The following is a 15,674-nucleotide window of genomic DNA, read 5'->3' on the forward strand; positions in this document are numbered from 1 at the left end:
GCAATGAGGCCAGCCCGAACTGGGGCATTTGTCACCTCGACAGTCCCGGTGGAGCCACACAGACAAAAGACATCATCACCACACCTTGAAAAGAAGCACTGACCCCTCACAGCCATGAGAGCCGTTGTACCGCTTCCCAAAGGGATGCTCTGCAGGCAGCCCTTGCTACTGGGCAGCCCCTGTGCTGCTGCACAAAGTGCCTAGCCCATCACAAGCAAGGGGCTGGGGCCAAGCTGTGCCAAAGGAGTTCACCTGCATGCAGTACTGTGTCAGAGGCCAGGCTGTTCTCAAGCAACATATGCCACCCACAGCACACGCAGTCACTGCCAGCACTGCTGTTGCCTGCCACAGTGCTGTTGAGGACACAGACATACTGTCCCTGGCACTGTCACCTCCCGTCAATCCCAAGTGATTGGTGCCAGGGACATGGCCGTGCCATCTCCAGTCTGGCCCCTGGCTTTCTGGTTGAGTGCTGCTGATGCCAGGAGCCACTCACCAGCTCCCGTTGTGCTCACTACAGGTTCCCAAGCAGTGAAGCACATCCCTGCTCAGCACTGCCATGCTGTTCTGTGTCCCCCCTCTGCCACCCCATGATAACTCCCCATCCCTACCCAGATGAGGTGTCCAGTGCCAAGGTGAAAGTCGCGCCACTGAATTTCCGCGTGTCCCAGAGCTTCACCTCCCGCTCACGCATCTGCAGGGACAAAGACATGGATTGCATCAGTGGCTGCTCGTCTCGCTCTACGTCCTCACCTTCCCCTGCTTCCAAGTGCTACAGCACATGGCCAGCCTGCTCCTGCTACCAGGGGTGACACAGCTGAATGTACTCAGCACCCTGGGCTGCAGGTGCAGGGTGGGCAGCAGAGGGGCTGTGGATATGAGGGCCATTGGCTGCTGTGCTAGCAGCTCCATGGCCAGGAGAGCCCAGCACGGCTGCTGTGACTCGATGTGGCTGCAGCCAGGGTTCTGCAAGGATCCCAGAGAGGGTCCTTGCCAGGGACAGAGAGGAGATCTCCTTTCCCCAGCCTGCTCTTATTGGGACAGGTCCCCTTAAAGCCCCCGGGGCTGCCCTTGCCTTGCAGCCATCATGCTGGATGGGAGCCCCAGGCTGGCGCTGCAGAGATGCACAGGGAGGCCATGCTGTGGCCTTGGCACAGAGTGGGAAATCCCGGCTGGCGCAGAGCTGCCCTCCCAGCGAGGCCCGTACCTGGCTGAACCCCACGGAGATGAGGCAATCGCTGGCTCCCATCCAGAGCAGCCGGGAGTCCTTGTTGTTCTCATGTCCTGGGACGCTCTGCAAGGCACACAGCAGACACAGCCATCAGCACTGCCACTTCTCACACCATGCAGGACCGCGCTCTGTGTGTGGCTACAGCGTGACTGTGAGCAACTGCGGGGCTGAGTGCACGGGGCCGAGCTCGTCCCCACCAACGGGTGCCCAGAGTGCCAGTGGGGTGGGGATGGCCTCCATGCTGGGACTGTCCCTGTGGGGTCACCTCAGTGGTGCTGATATGGTCACTGGGACGAGTGGAGCGTGGAAGCAGGGAACAGGAGCGTGACAGGGATGGCTCCTGGATCCCAACACCACCCATGGCTCTTCCTGCACCAAATGTGGAGCCTGGGGTCAGCGTGCCAAAAAGCTGCTCCATGCTGGCAACAAGACACTTGAGCACGGCCACTGCCACGGTGCAAGAGGGACTTACTTCCCCAGTTGTATCCTGGGCTCTTCATCCGTGCCAAATCCCAGCTCAGGAGGCAGGTGCCCCACATGTGTCCAGAGGCTCCTGAGACACTGATGGCAAACTGAGCCTGGCAGAGCTCCTCACTCTGCTCTATCCAGCAGCCCCTCTCCCCTGGGGTTGCTGTGGGGCCAGGACCCCCCAGTGCACCAAGACTTTGCCCTGCCCTCTGCGGCACCATCCCCAGTCCTACTGCTGGGCCCTGGTGCAGCTCTGCTGAGGAAAGGAGTGGAAGAGTTACAGTACTGGCTCCCACGTGGTACCCAGATGGGCCCCGCGGTTCCGGTGTCCCAGCGGGACCCAGCAGCAGTGCTTGCTGTGCGACACAGGAGGTGCTGGAACTCCCTCGCTCTCGCTTAACCAGCGCCAAGAAAACAGCCCAACCACCAACGCTTCCAGAGCCGTCACGGAAAGGCAGAGCTGAGCCGAGTGCTGTGCTTCCAGCACCACCACACAGCCCAGCACTTCTGACTCTGCTCCCTGCAAAGGACAGAGGGGAGCCACCATACCCAGGGTGGGAGGCACATGGGGCTGGCACGCACACACTCTCCTGGCACCTGGAAGAGCTGCGTCCCCATGGAGGTGCTGAGCTTCTGGGAGAAGCCCTGCAAGGAGCCCCCTCAAGGCCCAGCGGGATGCCCGCCCTATAGAGGAGCTGCTGGGGCCCAGCCAGGGTGGGAGAGGGCATGTGGTGCCAAGCGCATCCCCTGCCAGGACAAACACAGCCACGCCAGCCAGCATGGCCTGTGAGGAGCCAAGCCAAGCCTGGTGCTCTCTGCAGCAGCAGCAAGATACGGGGCAAGATCCAATTCATCTCCACTGGCACTGGAGACCTCTCTGGTGGAACAAACCCCCTGACGTCCTCCTTTCCTGCTCAATCCTTCCCACTGCACCCTGCATGGCTCCAGGACCAGCATCCCTTCAGCCCTGTCCCAATTCCAGCGGTTAAGTAGGTGATGTGTCCCCTGTGCAGTGTGAGGGCTGTGTCACTGCAGCGAGGACAAGGAGGGCTCCAAAGTGGGGCAGTGAGGTAGATGGCTGGGGGGCTGCTAGCCCTCCCCGCCAGCCCAGCGCCTTGCTGCTAGACAGGAGGACGGAGCCAGTATCAGTGCTGAGAGGGGAAGGAAACCCTGGGAGCCAGAGCCAGGAGAGCTGGAAGCCCAACCCCAGCCAGGACTGTCGGCGAGGAGATTGCTTCTGCACCTGAGCCACACACAACTGTGGCAGCCAGAATTTGACAGCTGGAGATTTGAAAGCCTCATGTGCTGGCTCTGCTGGCTCCCAGTCCTGTGGAGCAAGCAGCACCAGGGAAGCCAGGGGTGCCAGCCCCGGTGGCACAGGTGGCAAAGGGCAGGGAATGCTCAGCGGCAGTGCCTCTCTGCAACACATGTAGCTCAGTGGGAGCTGTAACACTCTCGTGCACAAGCGGTGGAGCCACGGATGGTCCCCAGCTGGGTGGGATGGGGCAGAGCATGCCAGAACGCGCCTTCAGATCACTCTGGAGAAGAGATGGTGTTGGGACCCTCGCCCAGCCCAGCCCCGTGCCCTGGCGGGGCCTCGCTGCTCGCAGCCCACGTTGCGCACGCTGCGGCAGGGAAACATGTTTTCTGCATTAGTTCCATCCCAGGCTGAGCAGTACGTATGTCAGCAAATATGTGGGAGGCTGGGGCCGGGGCGCTCCGGTTTCGGAGGTGGCTCAGACACCAGGCTGTGCAGATGTTGCCAGAGGTGAGCATGCAGGGCCGGATGGCGCGTGTGTGCCGCTCCACCTAGTGGCAGCTGGTCCTGGGGGGCCCCCAGGAACCCCCACCTGTGTCCTGTGCAGGAGGCAGATGTGGAGGTCAGGAAGGGATGGTGTGAGAAGGATGTTGAGGTCGGATGAGAGCCCCAGGGTGGACGTAGGTCCATGGGACTGCTAGAGCTGGGCAAGAACCCAGGTTTGGAGACAAATGAAGATAGCAGCCTCACTGTGCACGCACTGATCAGCTCATCCCCAACACCCTCCTGCTCCCCATCCTGCCCTGGCACTCACAGCTAGTACAGGGGGTCCTCAGCCCTGAAGAGCCCCAGGGACGCTGTGGGACATGGGGTGGCTGAGCACTCCACACCATGGGGAGCACTCCTGGCGTGTCAGATGCAGCTGTTGGCAGCACAGCCACAGTGGGTCAGCGTGAGCTGGCAACAGCTGCCGGCAGATTTCGGCTCCTCGGCTGCCTAGGAGAGCCTGACACAAAGCAAAAACTGCTCCTGCACCAGGGTGATCCCAGCCTCTGCCTGGAATATCTACCTTTGGCCAGGGGCTGGGGAGCCCAGGGAAAAGCTAGGCAGCAGGGGGAAGCCCCCGAACTCTGGGATCCCTCGGTTCTGCCATGCCCACAACTGGCAGACCGCAGGCATCCGAACCCTGTGGAGAAAAGGATGGGGAAAGCAATTGCTGCCACCAACAGGCACGAGCCCAGGGGGCAGAGGAAAGGCTTCCTGGGGAGCTGAGGGGGTTAACTATGGTGCATCCTCCCCGCAGAAGAATGTGATCTCCCCTCGCTGCCAAATCCCGCTCACTCAAGAGGTGGCCAGGAGTGCAGAGCAGCCTCTGGCAGGCCGGCCCCACGTCTGCAGAGCGGCTCCTCCAACAGAGGAACACAGGGAGGGGATAGCGCAAGGCTGGAGGGGCTGCTTGCCCCCAAAAGGTGGCTTTGTGTTCAGAAGCTGCACTCCTCCTGAAGCAGAGAAAGGAGATGCTTGCACTCAGCAGAGCCAGCCTCTCTGACAGCCACATACAAAGTACTCTGCTCTGAGCCTCGTGGCCCTGTTGAACCACACCGAACTGCAGATGCCGGGCATCCAAATGGGAGGGCAGACACAGAGCTTTTCTGCAGCGAAGCTCCAGCAGCCCTGTGTCAGTCCTGATAAGGGAAGAGTGGATTCAGGGTGTGGGTGCCACAGCGGAGAGGGACCAGTGTGGCACCCTTCTGCCCCCTGGGCAGCAAGCCAGGGGTTCTCCCCAAACCCCCTAGCCCATATCAGCAAGCAGCAGCACAGTAAGGCTGTGACCCACTGACCCCACGCAGCTGTCCCCAGTACGCCTGCAGGACAGGCGGGCACCCAGTGGAGGGCGAGCCCTCGTGCCCTCGTAGTGATGCTGGGGCTCAGCCTGAATCCTCCTCGACTTCCCCATATCTGCAATACCAGCGGCATTCCTGCGAAGGATAGCTGAGGGGGAAGCAGAGCAGAGGAAATATAAACAATCCCGTGCAGTTACGCTGGGGAACAGAAGCATGAGAGCGCGGAGCGCGCAATGCTATAAATAGGCAGCCCAGAGCTTGGCCAACTTTTTCAAAGCTTCCCACGGTCTCCTTGGGAATGTGGGATGCTGCGGACCTTCCCTCTGCCCAGAGGAAGCTGCTGCTGAGGCTGGGAGTCAGGTACCCCCAGGGTGACCCCGGCGTGGGATACCATGCTCCTGGGGTGGGGAGGCAGGCAGAGAGCCTCCCATGTCTTGGTGCTCCTTCCCCTGCTGAACGGTGCCCAGCTGGACCCAGCAGTCAGGGACGGGACCATTGCCAAGGCAGGATCCAGGGCAAAGGTGTCACATTAGGGTCTGCGGGGTCCAAGTGGTGGGCATGGCCAGGTGGCTCCAGCCTGGACACCCAACATGCCCTGGCACTGCCCTGCCTGTATGGCCATGCTTGTGGGATGGAGGCAGGGCAATGGCTGGGGTGTGAGAGAGGGGCTGCAGGGGAGCCGTGGGCAAAGGTGGGCACACCCAGGTCTCTACCTTACCCCATGACGTGGCCTGCAAGTCAGGGAGATAACCCACTGTGGGGACAAACACACCCTGAATTGTCCCCAGCTGCCCTCAGCCCTGGTCACGCGAGCGTTGTGCTCCAAGGGAGCACTATAAAACGTGAGCACAGGCGTGCACTCGCCCGGCGCGCGTGGCCGTTCCCTCGCCCCCAGTTCTGCCAAAACAGCGTTGGGGGAAGTTTCTCGTGAGAACAAGCACAGTTCCTCTCCATCCCACACTGGCTGCGCTCAGCCGTGGCCCCGCAGTACGGCGTATCGGTGGCGCCTGCTCCAGCCCCATAATGTGAGCCAGGTGCTGGCCAGATGCACGCAGCCCTACACATGCCATGCAAGCGCGGGGGTGGATGCGGGACACTGCATGTGGGAGACAGGGCTCTGCTGCACAAAATCAGGATGCTGGGAAAGCAATCAATGGAGACATCACCTCCAGCACTGCCAATGCTATAAGCCAGATGCCACTTGGTGCCGTTCTGGTGACTCACCTGCAGGGTTGGTGCTCTTCTGGCACCTTGACCCCAGCCTGGCACCGTGATCCCAGAGCTGTCCTCACTGCACGAAGGACCACAACTACTGCACAAGCAAACCCCAGGGCTTGGTCCAAGCAATGCCAGAGGCAGTAGGAAGCTTCATGTCTACTTGCTGCAGGGTTGGCAAAGGCGGGAGGAGAGAAGCACCCAGCCCTGTCACAGCTGCAGCTGGGAGGGATGGGATGAAATCTGCCTCCAACACAAGGGTCAAGGCAAGGAGGGAGACTGTACAGCAGCAATGAGCCCCAAACCCGTGGGAGGTGAGGGGAAGGGAGAGGAGTGTGGCCTTGGGAGAAGTCAAGGCGGTGTATGGGATATGCAGGACCTCACAAAAGGACAACACTCAGATGGAGCTGTGCGGGACGTGTGACGGGACCAGCTGCAGCGAAGAGGTGACCATGGGCCCCAGGGGGCCAAGCAGCCACCGCCTGGGACTTCTGGCCACTCCCAAGGGCAGCTTGAGGTCCCAGGCACGGCTGTGGAAGGCACGCAGCCCGCATGCCCTCTTCACCATCCCGTGGTCCCTGACATTGCACGCATTGCACCCGCGAGACCTAAGACAGCCCTACAGCAGCCACCCCTCCTCCCTGCTCCTGAGGCTCCACTTTTAGCTCCTTCTCTTCCTTTTTCTCTGCTCTAAAAAAGGAATGGTTTAATGAGGCAGGCTTGGCAAATTAAGAAAACCAGCCGGAGGAGCAGCTCTGTGCTGAGCTTTGCTTTGTTGGAAGCATGCTGCAGAGGGATGGAGCTGTGCTGGTGGCAGTGCCGAGCCTGCAGCCACGACTCCAAGCAGAGCCGGCTAGAAACCCATCGCTCATCTCCTTCACTGCAGTGAGAACCAGGCGGCCTCAAAGCCGGGAGCTGGTGAGGCACTGGCACCACTCGGTGGCCCTGACAGCACTTGGTTTCGTAACCACGTTGGCCCCAGGGAGCAGGAGCCCTTCCAAGCATCCCGGCCCTCCAGCAACAAGGGGAAAACACAAAACACAAAACACAGGAGCGTTATCCCTCTTGGCTAAGCCAGCTCTCTGCAAACTTCCAAAGGATTTATAGCATTTTAAAGTTTTCCCCTTCAGCACAGTACTTCTCCAAGACTAAACATCTTCATCAATTCTCAGCCGGACGGGGTTATGGCTGCGATGCTGCGCCTCGCGGCAGCAAAGGTACATATTTCTCTTGGCAAACTCTGAGTGCCGGCAAGGGCTCAGCACCGGCCCTGGCCTGGCTCAGGAGGCAGCGGAGGAAAGTGAGCTGCCTGCTTTGAACAGACACCATCATTCACACGTTAGTTTTAATAGCTCAGCTAGACAGAGTCCACCCGCCCCAGGAGACTTGGCTGGAGCTCACGGCATCACAGAAATGCCATTATACAAACTGTCAGGCGAAGAACCAGGGGGCAGGGAGCTGGGGGGAGATGCAGAGTGAATCCAGGAGCAGAGGCTGGCACCTCCCTCCAAGGCTGAGCAGCTCCTAGAGCATTTGGAAGGCTGGGAGTGCTTCATCCTGGTTTGTTTGCATGTGTAACTGCTGGATTTATACTTAAATACAGTACTGCTGTATTTACAAAGGCTGCCCCAAGGCACCTCTCACACCTGCAGAGAGCACCCACGGACACTGGAGGCTGTTGGTCTCCAGAGCCCAGGGGCAGGCACACGCTGGTGTCAGGAGCACGCTGCAGCCATCCCATCCTGCTCTCCACTGCTTCCCTCCCCTCCCAAAAGCCTCCCACCCCTTCTGCACGGGGAAACAGCGGCTGACAGCAGCCAGAGCCCTGAAGCCACAGGAAGCCTCTAATAAGAGGCTGTTTAAACTTGATGTGGATGGCAAGGCCCAAGTCCTCTACTTATTTCCTAATCACTGTTATTTTGCTGAGCTGTGCGGATGCAGCTGCCCAACCTCACCCTTGGCAGGACTTTATTCCCAAAAGCCTTTTGCTCAGCTCCAGCATGGCAGCACAAAGCCCAGGAGCCATTCTGGAGCCCTCGTGCCTGAAGGGTTTGGGACTGCTGCCTGCAGGGCAGGTAGGCAGCAGAGCCAAAGCCCTTCTGTTGTCCCTCCTGGCCAGTGAACTGAGGCAGCTCACCAGGTGGGTGGATGGGAGGAGTCCCATGTGTCTACACTGGGCTTCAGCAGGCAGACCCATTGCAAGCAGGGCCTCCTGCAACAACGTGAGCCCTGCTGGGGCTGGGTGGGTTGGTTCACTGCACACCCCAGGTGGATAGGGCTGCCTGCACCGTGCTGCACAGTGCAGCTAGGAGGGACAGTACCTGGGATGCAGCTGGGCTGGCTCGAGGGTCAAAGATCCGCAGTTTCTTGTCCTGTTGAGATAAAAAGAAAACAGAGAAGGGTTAAGGACCCTGGGGCCAGCAGGAGGTAAGGCCATATTAGGCAGACAGCTGGAGGGAGCCTCCTGCTCCTGCCCCTCCCCCAAAGCCTGCTCCTGTGGCTCACAGCACTCTGCAGGTCCTGCCCCATGGCTGGGCATGGGCACACCCCATGGCCTCACTGAGACCATGACACCTTCAAAACTGCTCCAAAATACTCCCCAAACTGTTCTGCCTTCAAATCAGAGCCAGGGCTGGAGCTGGGCCTCTCAGCCCCATCCTCACAAATGCTCCTTGACACCCCAAGGGCAGCATGGAGAGCCTTTCCCTGCCACAGCTCCACTGCCAAGTGCCTCGGGAAGGGTTGGCTGGGACAGTAGGAATACGCCCTGGTGCTAGCCCTTTTCCATAGGCATTTTGCAAAGATAGAGAAGCACCAGGAGCCTGGTCTGCACGCCTGACCTGCACGTTTGGTCCCATCTCAGGACCACCTCCTTGCCTGCCATGCAAGCTCAGTCTGTATGCTCATCTGGGCTTGCACAGTCAGTCCTTGCTTGGCCTCTACACACAGTCTGGGACTGGCCTGCTCATTTGGCCTGCGCACTCAGCCTGCACATTGGCGCATCCAGCTCTGCGCACAGGCGATGAGCAGCAGGCGCCATCTAGTGCTGCCATCCCACTCACCAGCCCCAGGCCTGCCCTTTCTCCCCAAAATGGGGTCACCGTTTGCACCCCACGTTCCTCGGATGTCAAGCAGATTTATGGTCACCGGAGACATCCCTGTGTGGGTGACAGGGAAGGTCAGCAAGTGCTTTGCCAAAAGCCTGACCAGCATCTCGCTTAAGGCAGTCAGAGCCCAGCAGGTGGCAAAGGAGGAGGACTGCCCACTCAGAAACACAGTGCACAGCAATGTCACCATGCACAGATGAGGTTCCCAGCCCCACGTGTGCTCCACTCACCTTGCAGGAGGTGCCAAGCAGGCGGCCATCATGCTTCCAGGATAGGCTCTGCAGCTGGTCCCCATGGGCCTCCAGTGCTGGAAGGGGAGAGAACGGTCAGATGCTACCATGGGCTGGGCACAGGCTCTGTCCTCTGCCAAACAGAGCAGGCCCTTCCCTGCCACCCTGGGCCTGGCAAGGCTTTCCTTGCAGCAGGAGCTCAGCTTGGCTCCATACTGCCAAACCATGCTGGTTTTCCACCTGAACAATTTGTTTTTGCCAAAGGAAATTATTCTGCTTGAGAAGAACACCATAGCCAAAGCAGATTTCTCTTCCCCAGGTGGACCTCATGTTTGTCACGCAGACCACAAGGCAACTGCTGGTTTTCTGAACTCAAAGCCTTTCAGTTCAAAACACAAACCAGGACAGTGCTGGCACACTGTGCTCCTGTGAGCCTTGCCCACATGTCCACTATCTCACACTGTCCAGGGAGCAGCACCCTTCATCCAGTCAGCCTCCTCTTACAAGCCTTCTCACTGAACCTTCAGGACCCAGGGATCTCAGGATGCAACCCTCCATTACCACACAGCTTCTCAGGTGCAATGATTTGGCCTTTCTGAAGGGCCCACAGCAGCCATAGCAGACGGCAGGGCCTGCTGGGGGCACAGCGTAGGCATCCCCACAGAGCAGGAGATACCAGGCTAGGTTCACTCAGGAATGGTGTCTCTGTTCCCATACCCACGGGGCTGTGCCTACCTGTCAGCGGCTGCTGCTGCCCCACATCCCACACAGTGACCCGCTTTCCCACACCACTGGTCAGGATGCCATCTGCCGTTGGGTGAAACTGCAGCATGTCCACTGTGCCCCCACCAGGACCCAACATCAGCCCTGCACTGCTGGGCAGCTCCTGGCCTTCCTCAGGCAGGCGCCAAACCTTCACCTGTGGCACCAGAAAACACAGTCAGACCCTGGAGGCCCATCCCATCTGAACCCATCTTCCCCCACCCCACAGCAAGGCACAGGGGTAGGCTGGGGATAGCCACATGGCCCTGCACCTAGCACTCACCATTTCATCAGCGGAGCCTGTGGCCAGCAGGAATGGGTCAAAGGGTGAGAAGTCAAAGTCTGTCACTGCATCTGGAAGGTGAGGAGCAGACACTCATCCTCACATCACACCCACAGACAACTTTGGGCCCTTCCCACGTGCATGCAGACAGCCGGGGCAGAGGCACTTCAGGGCAGCATGCTTTGCTACAACCCTCCATGCTGACCCTCAGGGCCTCACACTCCTCCGTCCCCACAGGCAGAGCAACCAAGCACCAAGCAACCCGCAGCTGCATTTCTCTATTTAAAACAGCTTTCATTTCACAGCAGATATCCCCATGCCAAGCCACTGGCAGTGCAGGGCGGTTGAAGTGCCAGTGGCATGAGGGTGTCTGCATCAGCCCCATGCACCCAGCAAACAAGGCTCCTTTGTCCCAGCCCTGTACAGCAGAGCCCCACGGGAGCAGTGCTGGCACTGTACTCTGCAGCCCCTCCAACGCGTTCAGCACACGGGTGAAAGTAGGTCACTGTGTACTTTTCCGCTTCCACAAGGCTGCTGAGATGCAGGCCCAGAAGGCACAAAATGAAAGGGATGTACTCTGGCTCCTGACTTATCTGCTATGTTTGCCCTGGGAGGAGAAGAAAATCCCTTCTCTGCTTTGAATGCAGAAGGGAGGCGTTTCCCAGGCACCATCAGCTTCAAAGGGCTTCTGCTGAAATCCCATTAAGGGCTGCATGGCTCCACTGGCCCCTGGAGCACTCCTCTGGGAGCACTGGCAGCTTGGTGGCAACAGGGACACCCGCCAGACAGGGCGGAGATGGAGCCGGGCAAACAGCTTCAGGAGGGCACTGAGCCCAGAGACAGTGGGATGAGTCCCGGGAGGGAAGCGGCCTGAACGATAGGCCAGGAAAGCTGGGCCTCCTTGTTTAAGTGGCAGTTTGGCTGCCCTGGTGGCTGCAATGGTGACATGGGTCACTGTGCCAGGGCACAGCCTGAAGCCTCTGGCTCTCCTGCAGCAGGAGGCAGCACAGAGAGAGGGCCCCAGTGCCTGGCTAATCTGCCTGCCTTGGCTCACCTCAGTTATAAAGGGAGACTTTCCATCTGTTTGCCAGCAGGATGCAGCTCCCATCTGCTGCACCTCGGCTGAGTGACTAGAGGGGATGTCATGCACAGAGGCTGAGACATGGTGGAAACAGCACAGCTCAGGCACGCTGTGTGCTCCTGCAACCATGCCAAAGCACTGGGTGCACAAAGGCAGTGCTGGGACTGGCTCAGCAGCCTGCTCCCATCTTGATCCTCTGTTGTAGTTTTGGAGAAATGGGTGAACACTGCACTACAGACACCAGAAGGGCGCCCAGACTCCCCCTTCCCCAAGTGCCTTCTGCCTCTGTGGCATGCACCGTGCTGCCAGTAGCAATGCTGCCACCAGCCCACCCTTCTCCCCTCATCACTGGGTACACCCTGCTGCGATCACAGCTCAGTGTGGGCAGCCACACTCTGCCTCGGGGCTGCTTGGCAGCTGCTGCTTCACGGGTCTGTTCCGGGTGCCTTTGCGCAGGGTGCTTGGTTTAAGTCAAGGATTAGAATTATGGTCCCAGAGTGCTTTTTGCACTAATCTGCTCCACTGACATTTTGTGCAATGAGTAACATGGTGAGGGTGTGCTAAGGGAAGCTCTGCAAGAGCTCAAGACCGTTCTGCAGTGAAGGGACTGGGCTTGATTTCTTTCCTTTGAACCCAGCCTTGCCCAACCTACCTGAGTGGCAGCAGAGCTGAGACACGGTCCTCTTGCCTCCGTCCCTGCCCTCCAGTGGCACGATGCCCAGCACTCCTGCAGAGAACACACAGTAGCAGCTCACCGCTTGCCCGACAGCCTGGGCATCGCCCATCAGAGCTCCCAGAAAGCCCCCACAATTTGGGACACTTGCAATTGAAGAGAAAAGAGGGGACTGTGGGGTGGACAGTATCTTCAGGGACTTCAGGGAGAAGCAGCTCCAGGACATATGGGCCTCCTGTGTAGCTGGAGGGTGCCAGCTCTGAGGGCAAAAGCACACCACCCTCCAGGCACCTCACCTGTTGCCTCAGCACTGAAGGCGACCCAGCGGCAGCTGGCCTCCACATGGTTCCCATAGGATGCAACAGAGCTGGCTCGGAGACCCCCAATCCAGGCCTGAGATGGAGAGAGAAACCTGTGTTAAGAGATGGCTCTACATCGGGGAGGGCAGTGTTTGGAGGGCTGGCAAGGAGCACAGAGTGGTGACACCACATCACTGGAGAGCATCAGTACCAACAGAGCCCCTTCAGTGAGTGACACAGCATGACCTGGAGGCTGTTGGAGGCACAGCCATGAGGTTCTGCCCTCCAGAAGGGATGGAACAGTACGGCTGCTTGTGCCCCGTGGGCACAGTCATGACCCCTCCATGGGCTGGGGTCTGGGGCAAGCTGAAGGTTACGGACAGCTTTGCCACCACTCCACAGGGACAGGGATGGGAGCAAGCACCCTTGTTCTGAGTGCTGCTCCTCCATGAACCCATCCCAGGCTTCAACTGTCCTGTGGTGGGAAGGGCTCAGGGGGTCCTGCATAAACCAGTGGTGGGGAGTTAGGGATGGTGAAAAGGTCTCTTGGGCTGTGCTGAGTGAGACACTGGCAATGGCAGATAAACCCCTCTGGCAGCACACATCCTATGTGGACACACAGCCAAAGAACTTCCCCACAGCTCCTGAGAGAAAATCTCATTCTGCTACTCATTCCCCAACATCGGCAGGGTGCCGAGGATCCTTGTGACACCGAAGTTCAATCACAACTCTGTGCGCGAGAGCCAAGTCCAACCTTGCACAAACCTGATGCTGGAGCATCATGCAGGTGTCCCCACGGCTGCAGCAGACACCCACGTCCTGCAGTTGTGCAAAGCCATTTGCAGGACTGGAGCTGCATGGCCCCACAGTGAGACCTGAGCTTCCTCTCCTTGCACAGCTTCCTCTTGGGGCCTGACAGAGCAGCAGTTCCTGCAGCACTTCCTCTAGTCCTTGTCATAGCACACGGCACGGTGGCAGGACTGTTAACCCTTTCTATGTCAAGGGGAGGCTCCTGTCCCCAGACTGGGAGAGTCAGATGGTGGTCCCCAGCCACAAAATGTCTAGAAATGTCACAAGAACACAATGCCAGAGGGGAGAAGCAACCAGCTGTGATCCCGATGTACACATCACGCTTCCTCATCCAGTCAGGTCAAGTGTCCGTCTTTGCCTCAGTAAACAAGCAGCTCTGTTCTGCAGGGACATGGTGACGCTACGACACCCGAGCCTTCTGCCTCACTGAGTGGGGTCACGGCTCCCAGCTCCCTGCGACAGGATGGGAAATGCCATTCGGAAGGCTCCTTCATACACAGCCCACGAGCAGAGCAAATGACTCCCTGCGCTCTGTCCTCAGTGTCCTGCAGAGCACCCCCAGTGCTGCAGTTGACAGCGCAGTGACAGGGACACGCCTGCTTGTGGGATGCTGTAAACTCCCAGTACCAGACCCCTGGACCCTTTGCCATGGAGCTATGACAGTCCTGATGCCTGCATGTGCTCCCTGATTTGGCACAGGGGTCACCATGACCCTTCCTATAGGACAGGCCAGCCTTGCGCAAGGACGGTTTGGACGGGAAGTTAAAGGGAATGAGAGTGCCGAAGCCAAAAGGCCGTGAGATAAACATGTTGGTGGCCAAAACCTTTTTCAAAGACAGCAAAACCAAAAGACTTTTAGCAGCATCACCCTCCCAGCCTGAGCTCCCCACTTCTGGCCATACAGCCTACGCCAATAGTACCACATTCTGCAGCCATCTGTTGCCACAGCACAACTCGTAAGCAGAGCAGCCACCATGTCACCAGCCTGCTGGCTCCAGGAGCCTGGGACAAGCTGCACACCCCAGTAGTGCTCAGTGACACTCAGCACAGCCCATCTCTGAGTGAGCATCTTCTCCCCTCCCCTTCTTAGCGTGCAGGGGATGGTGATGCAGGGACAACACCCACCAAGCTCAGGGCAGAGCAGGCCCTGCCCCTGCAGCCAGGACGGGCCATGCCACTCAACAGGGCTGGTTGCCCAATTGCATCCCAAGGCAGAGGCCTTGCAGAGCCCAGCGCTGGGCGCCATGTGGCTGCACACCGCACACTGAAGGGATACGCCATCACAGACTTTGTGGGTGCTGGGGCTCGGCCCCAGCGTGCAGTGCTTCCGCTGCCTGCGGAAGCACGGTGGCACGGGCAGGGCGCGGTGCTCAGTGCCCAGCAGAGCACAGTTCCCCGCCCGGCACACACAATGCCCGGGCGGGTTGGGCACAGCCTTAGTGCTGCCAGCTGGGAAGCACGTGTATGGCAAGCAGCACGCACCAGGTGGGCGGCATGCATTGCTTCTACCTGTCATACCCAGCCAGGGTCGCGGAGTGGGGGAGAAGCACCGGGGGGCCTGCGCTGAGCAGGGAAGCGCCCGTGGCCGTGAGCCTGGGTGGGCACCGGGTGGGTGCCAAGGAGGGGTCGCGTGGCCGATGCCGCCTGCCCCGAGGGATGGCAAACGGAGCACCCGGGCAGCCCCGGAGCCGCGGGTACCGAGCACGGCCGCGCCCCGCCGGGGTTGGTGCCGGTCCCACCCCGTTAGGGGAGCCCCGGCTCGCCCCCACGTCCCCCGGCACGGGCCGGCGGGGAGTGCCCGCTGCGCTCACCTCCCTGCGGGGCAGCCGGGCCTCGGTGTGCCGGAACTTGGACGCCTTGAAGCGGTTCATGGTGCGCCGGGACCGCCGCGCCGCGCCGCGCCGCGCCGCCCTCAGCCCCGCCCCGCCCCGCCCCGCGGCACGGCCAGGGCAGGGCAGGGCGCGGCCGGGCCGCTCTGCGCCGCGCGGGTTGGGGGCTCTGCAGGCCGGCAGCTGTCCGCCCTCGCTGAGCCGGCCGCCCTCGGCGCCTGGCAGCAGCTGCTCCACGCACAACACGGCGGGACGTCAGGAGGCTGCCGGTCCGCCCCCGGCAGCGAGCACAACCGCAGCTGTCAGGGAAGCGGGCGAAGAGCCCCGCGCCCCGCCGTGTCGCCCACGGGCCGTCCCCGTCGCCGTCGCCGCGCGGGCGGAGCAGCCCGGATCCCACACAGCGCCCGCAGCGCCGCTTCAGTCCTCCCACGCACCGCAGAGCTGAGCCCGCGCTGCGCGCGGCGCTTAAAGGAGCCGCGCCCCCCGATGGCAGCGCGCAGCTCTGGTAGCAGCGAGGCGGGAAACCGCCGCGGCCCCCGGCCGGGCCCGGGGGGCACGGAAGACCAAAGCAGGGTGCAATAAGG

The 15,674-nt window shown here is 60.3% G+C and overlaps 1 protein-coding gene across 1 annotated transcript in view; it reads right to left on the minus strand.

The window, feature by feature from the left end:
- The window catches only part of CORO7 (coronin 7), a 35,475-nt gene extending 19,992 nt beyond the window's left edge, over nt 1–15,483 (minus strand). Inside the window, 9 exon segments of the mRNA NM_001006176.2 lie at nt 612–694; nt 1,208–1,294; nt 8,338–8,388; nt 9,354–9,430; nt 10,089–10,272; nt 10,399–10,469; nt 12,132–12,206; nt 12,449–12,545; nt 15,073–15,483. Coding sequence (NP_001006176.1) covers nt 612–694; nt 1,208–1,294; nt 8,338–8,388; nt 9,354–9,430; nt 10,089–10,272; nt 10,399–10,469; nt 12,132–12,206; nt 12,449–12,545; nt 15,073–15,132 — 785 coding nt within the window. The 5' untranslated portion in view covers nt 15,133–15,483.
- Between the last annotated feature and the right edge of the window lie 191 nt (nt 15,484–15,674).

This window comes from Gallus gallus, chromosome 14 (assembly GCF_016699485.2).
Source record: "Gallus gallus isolate bGalGal1 chromosome 14, bGalGal1.mat.broiler.GRCg7b, whole genome shotgun sequence".
NCBI classification, from domain to species: domain Eukaryota; kingdom Metazoa; phylum Chordata; class Aves; order Galliformes; family Phasianidae; genus Gallus; species Gallus gallus.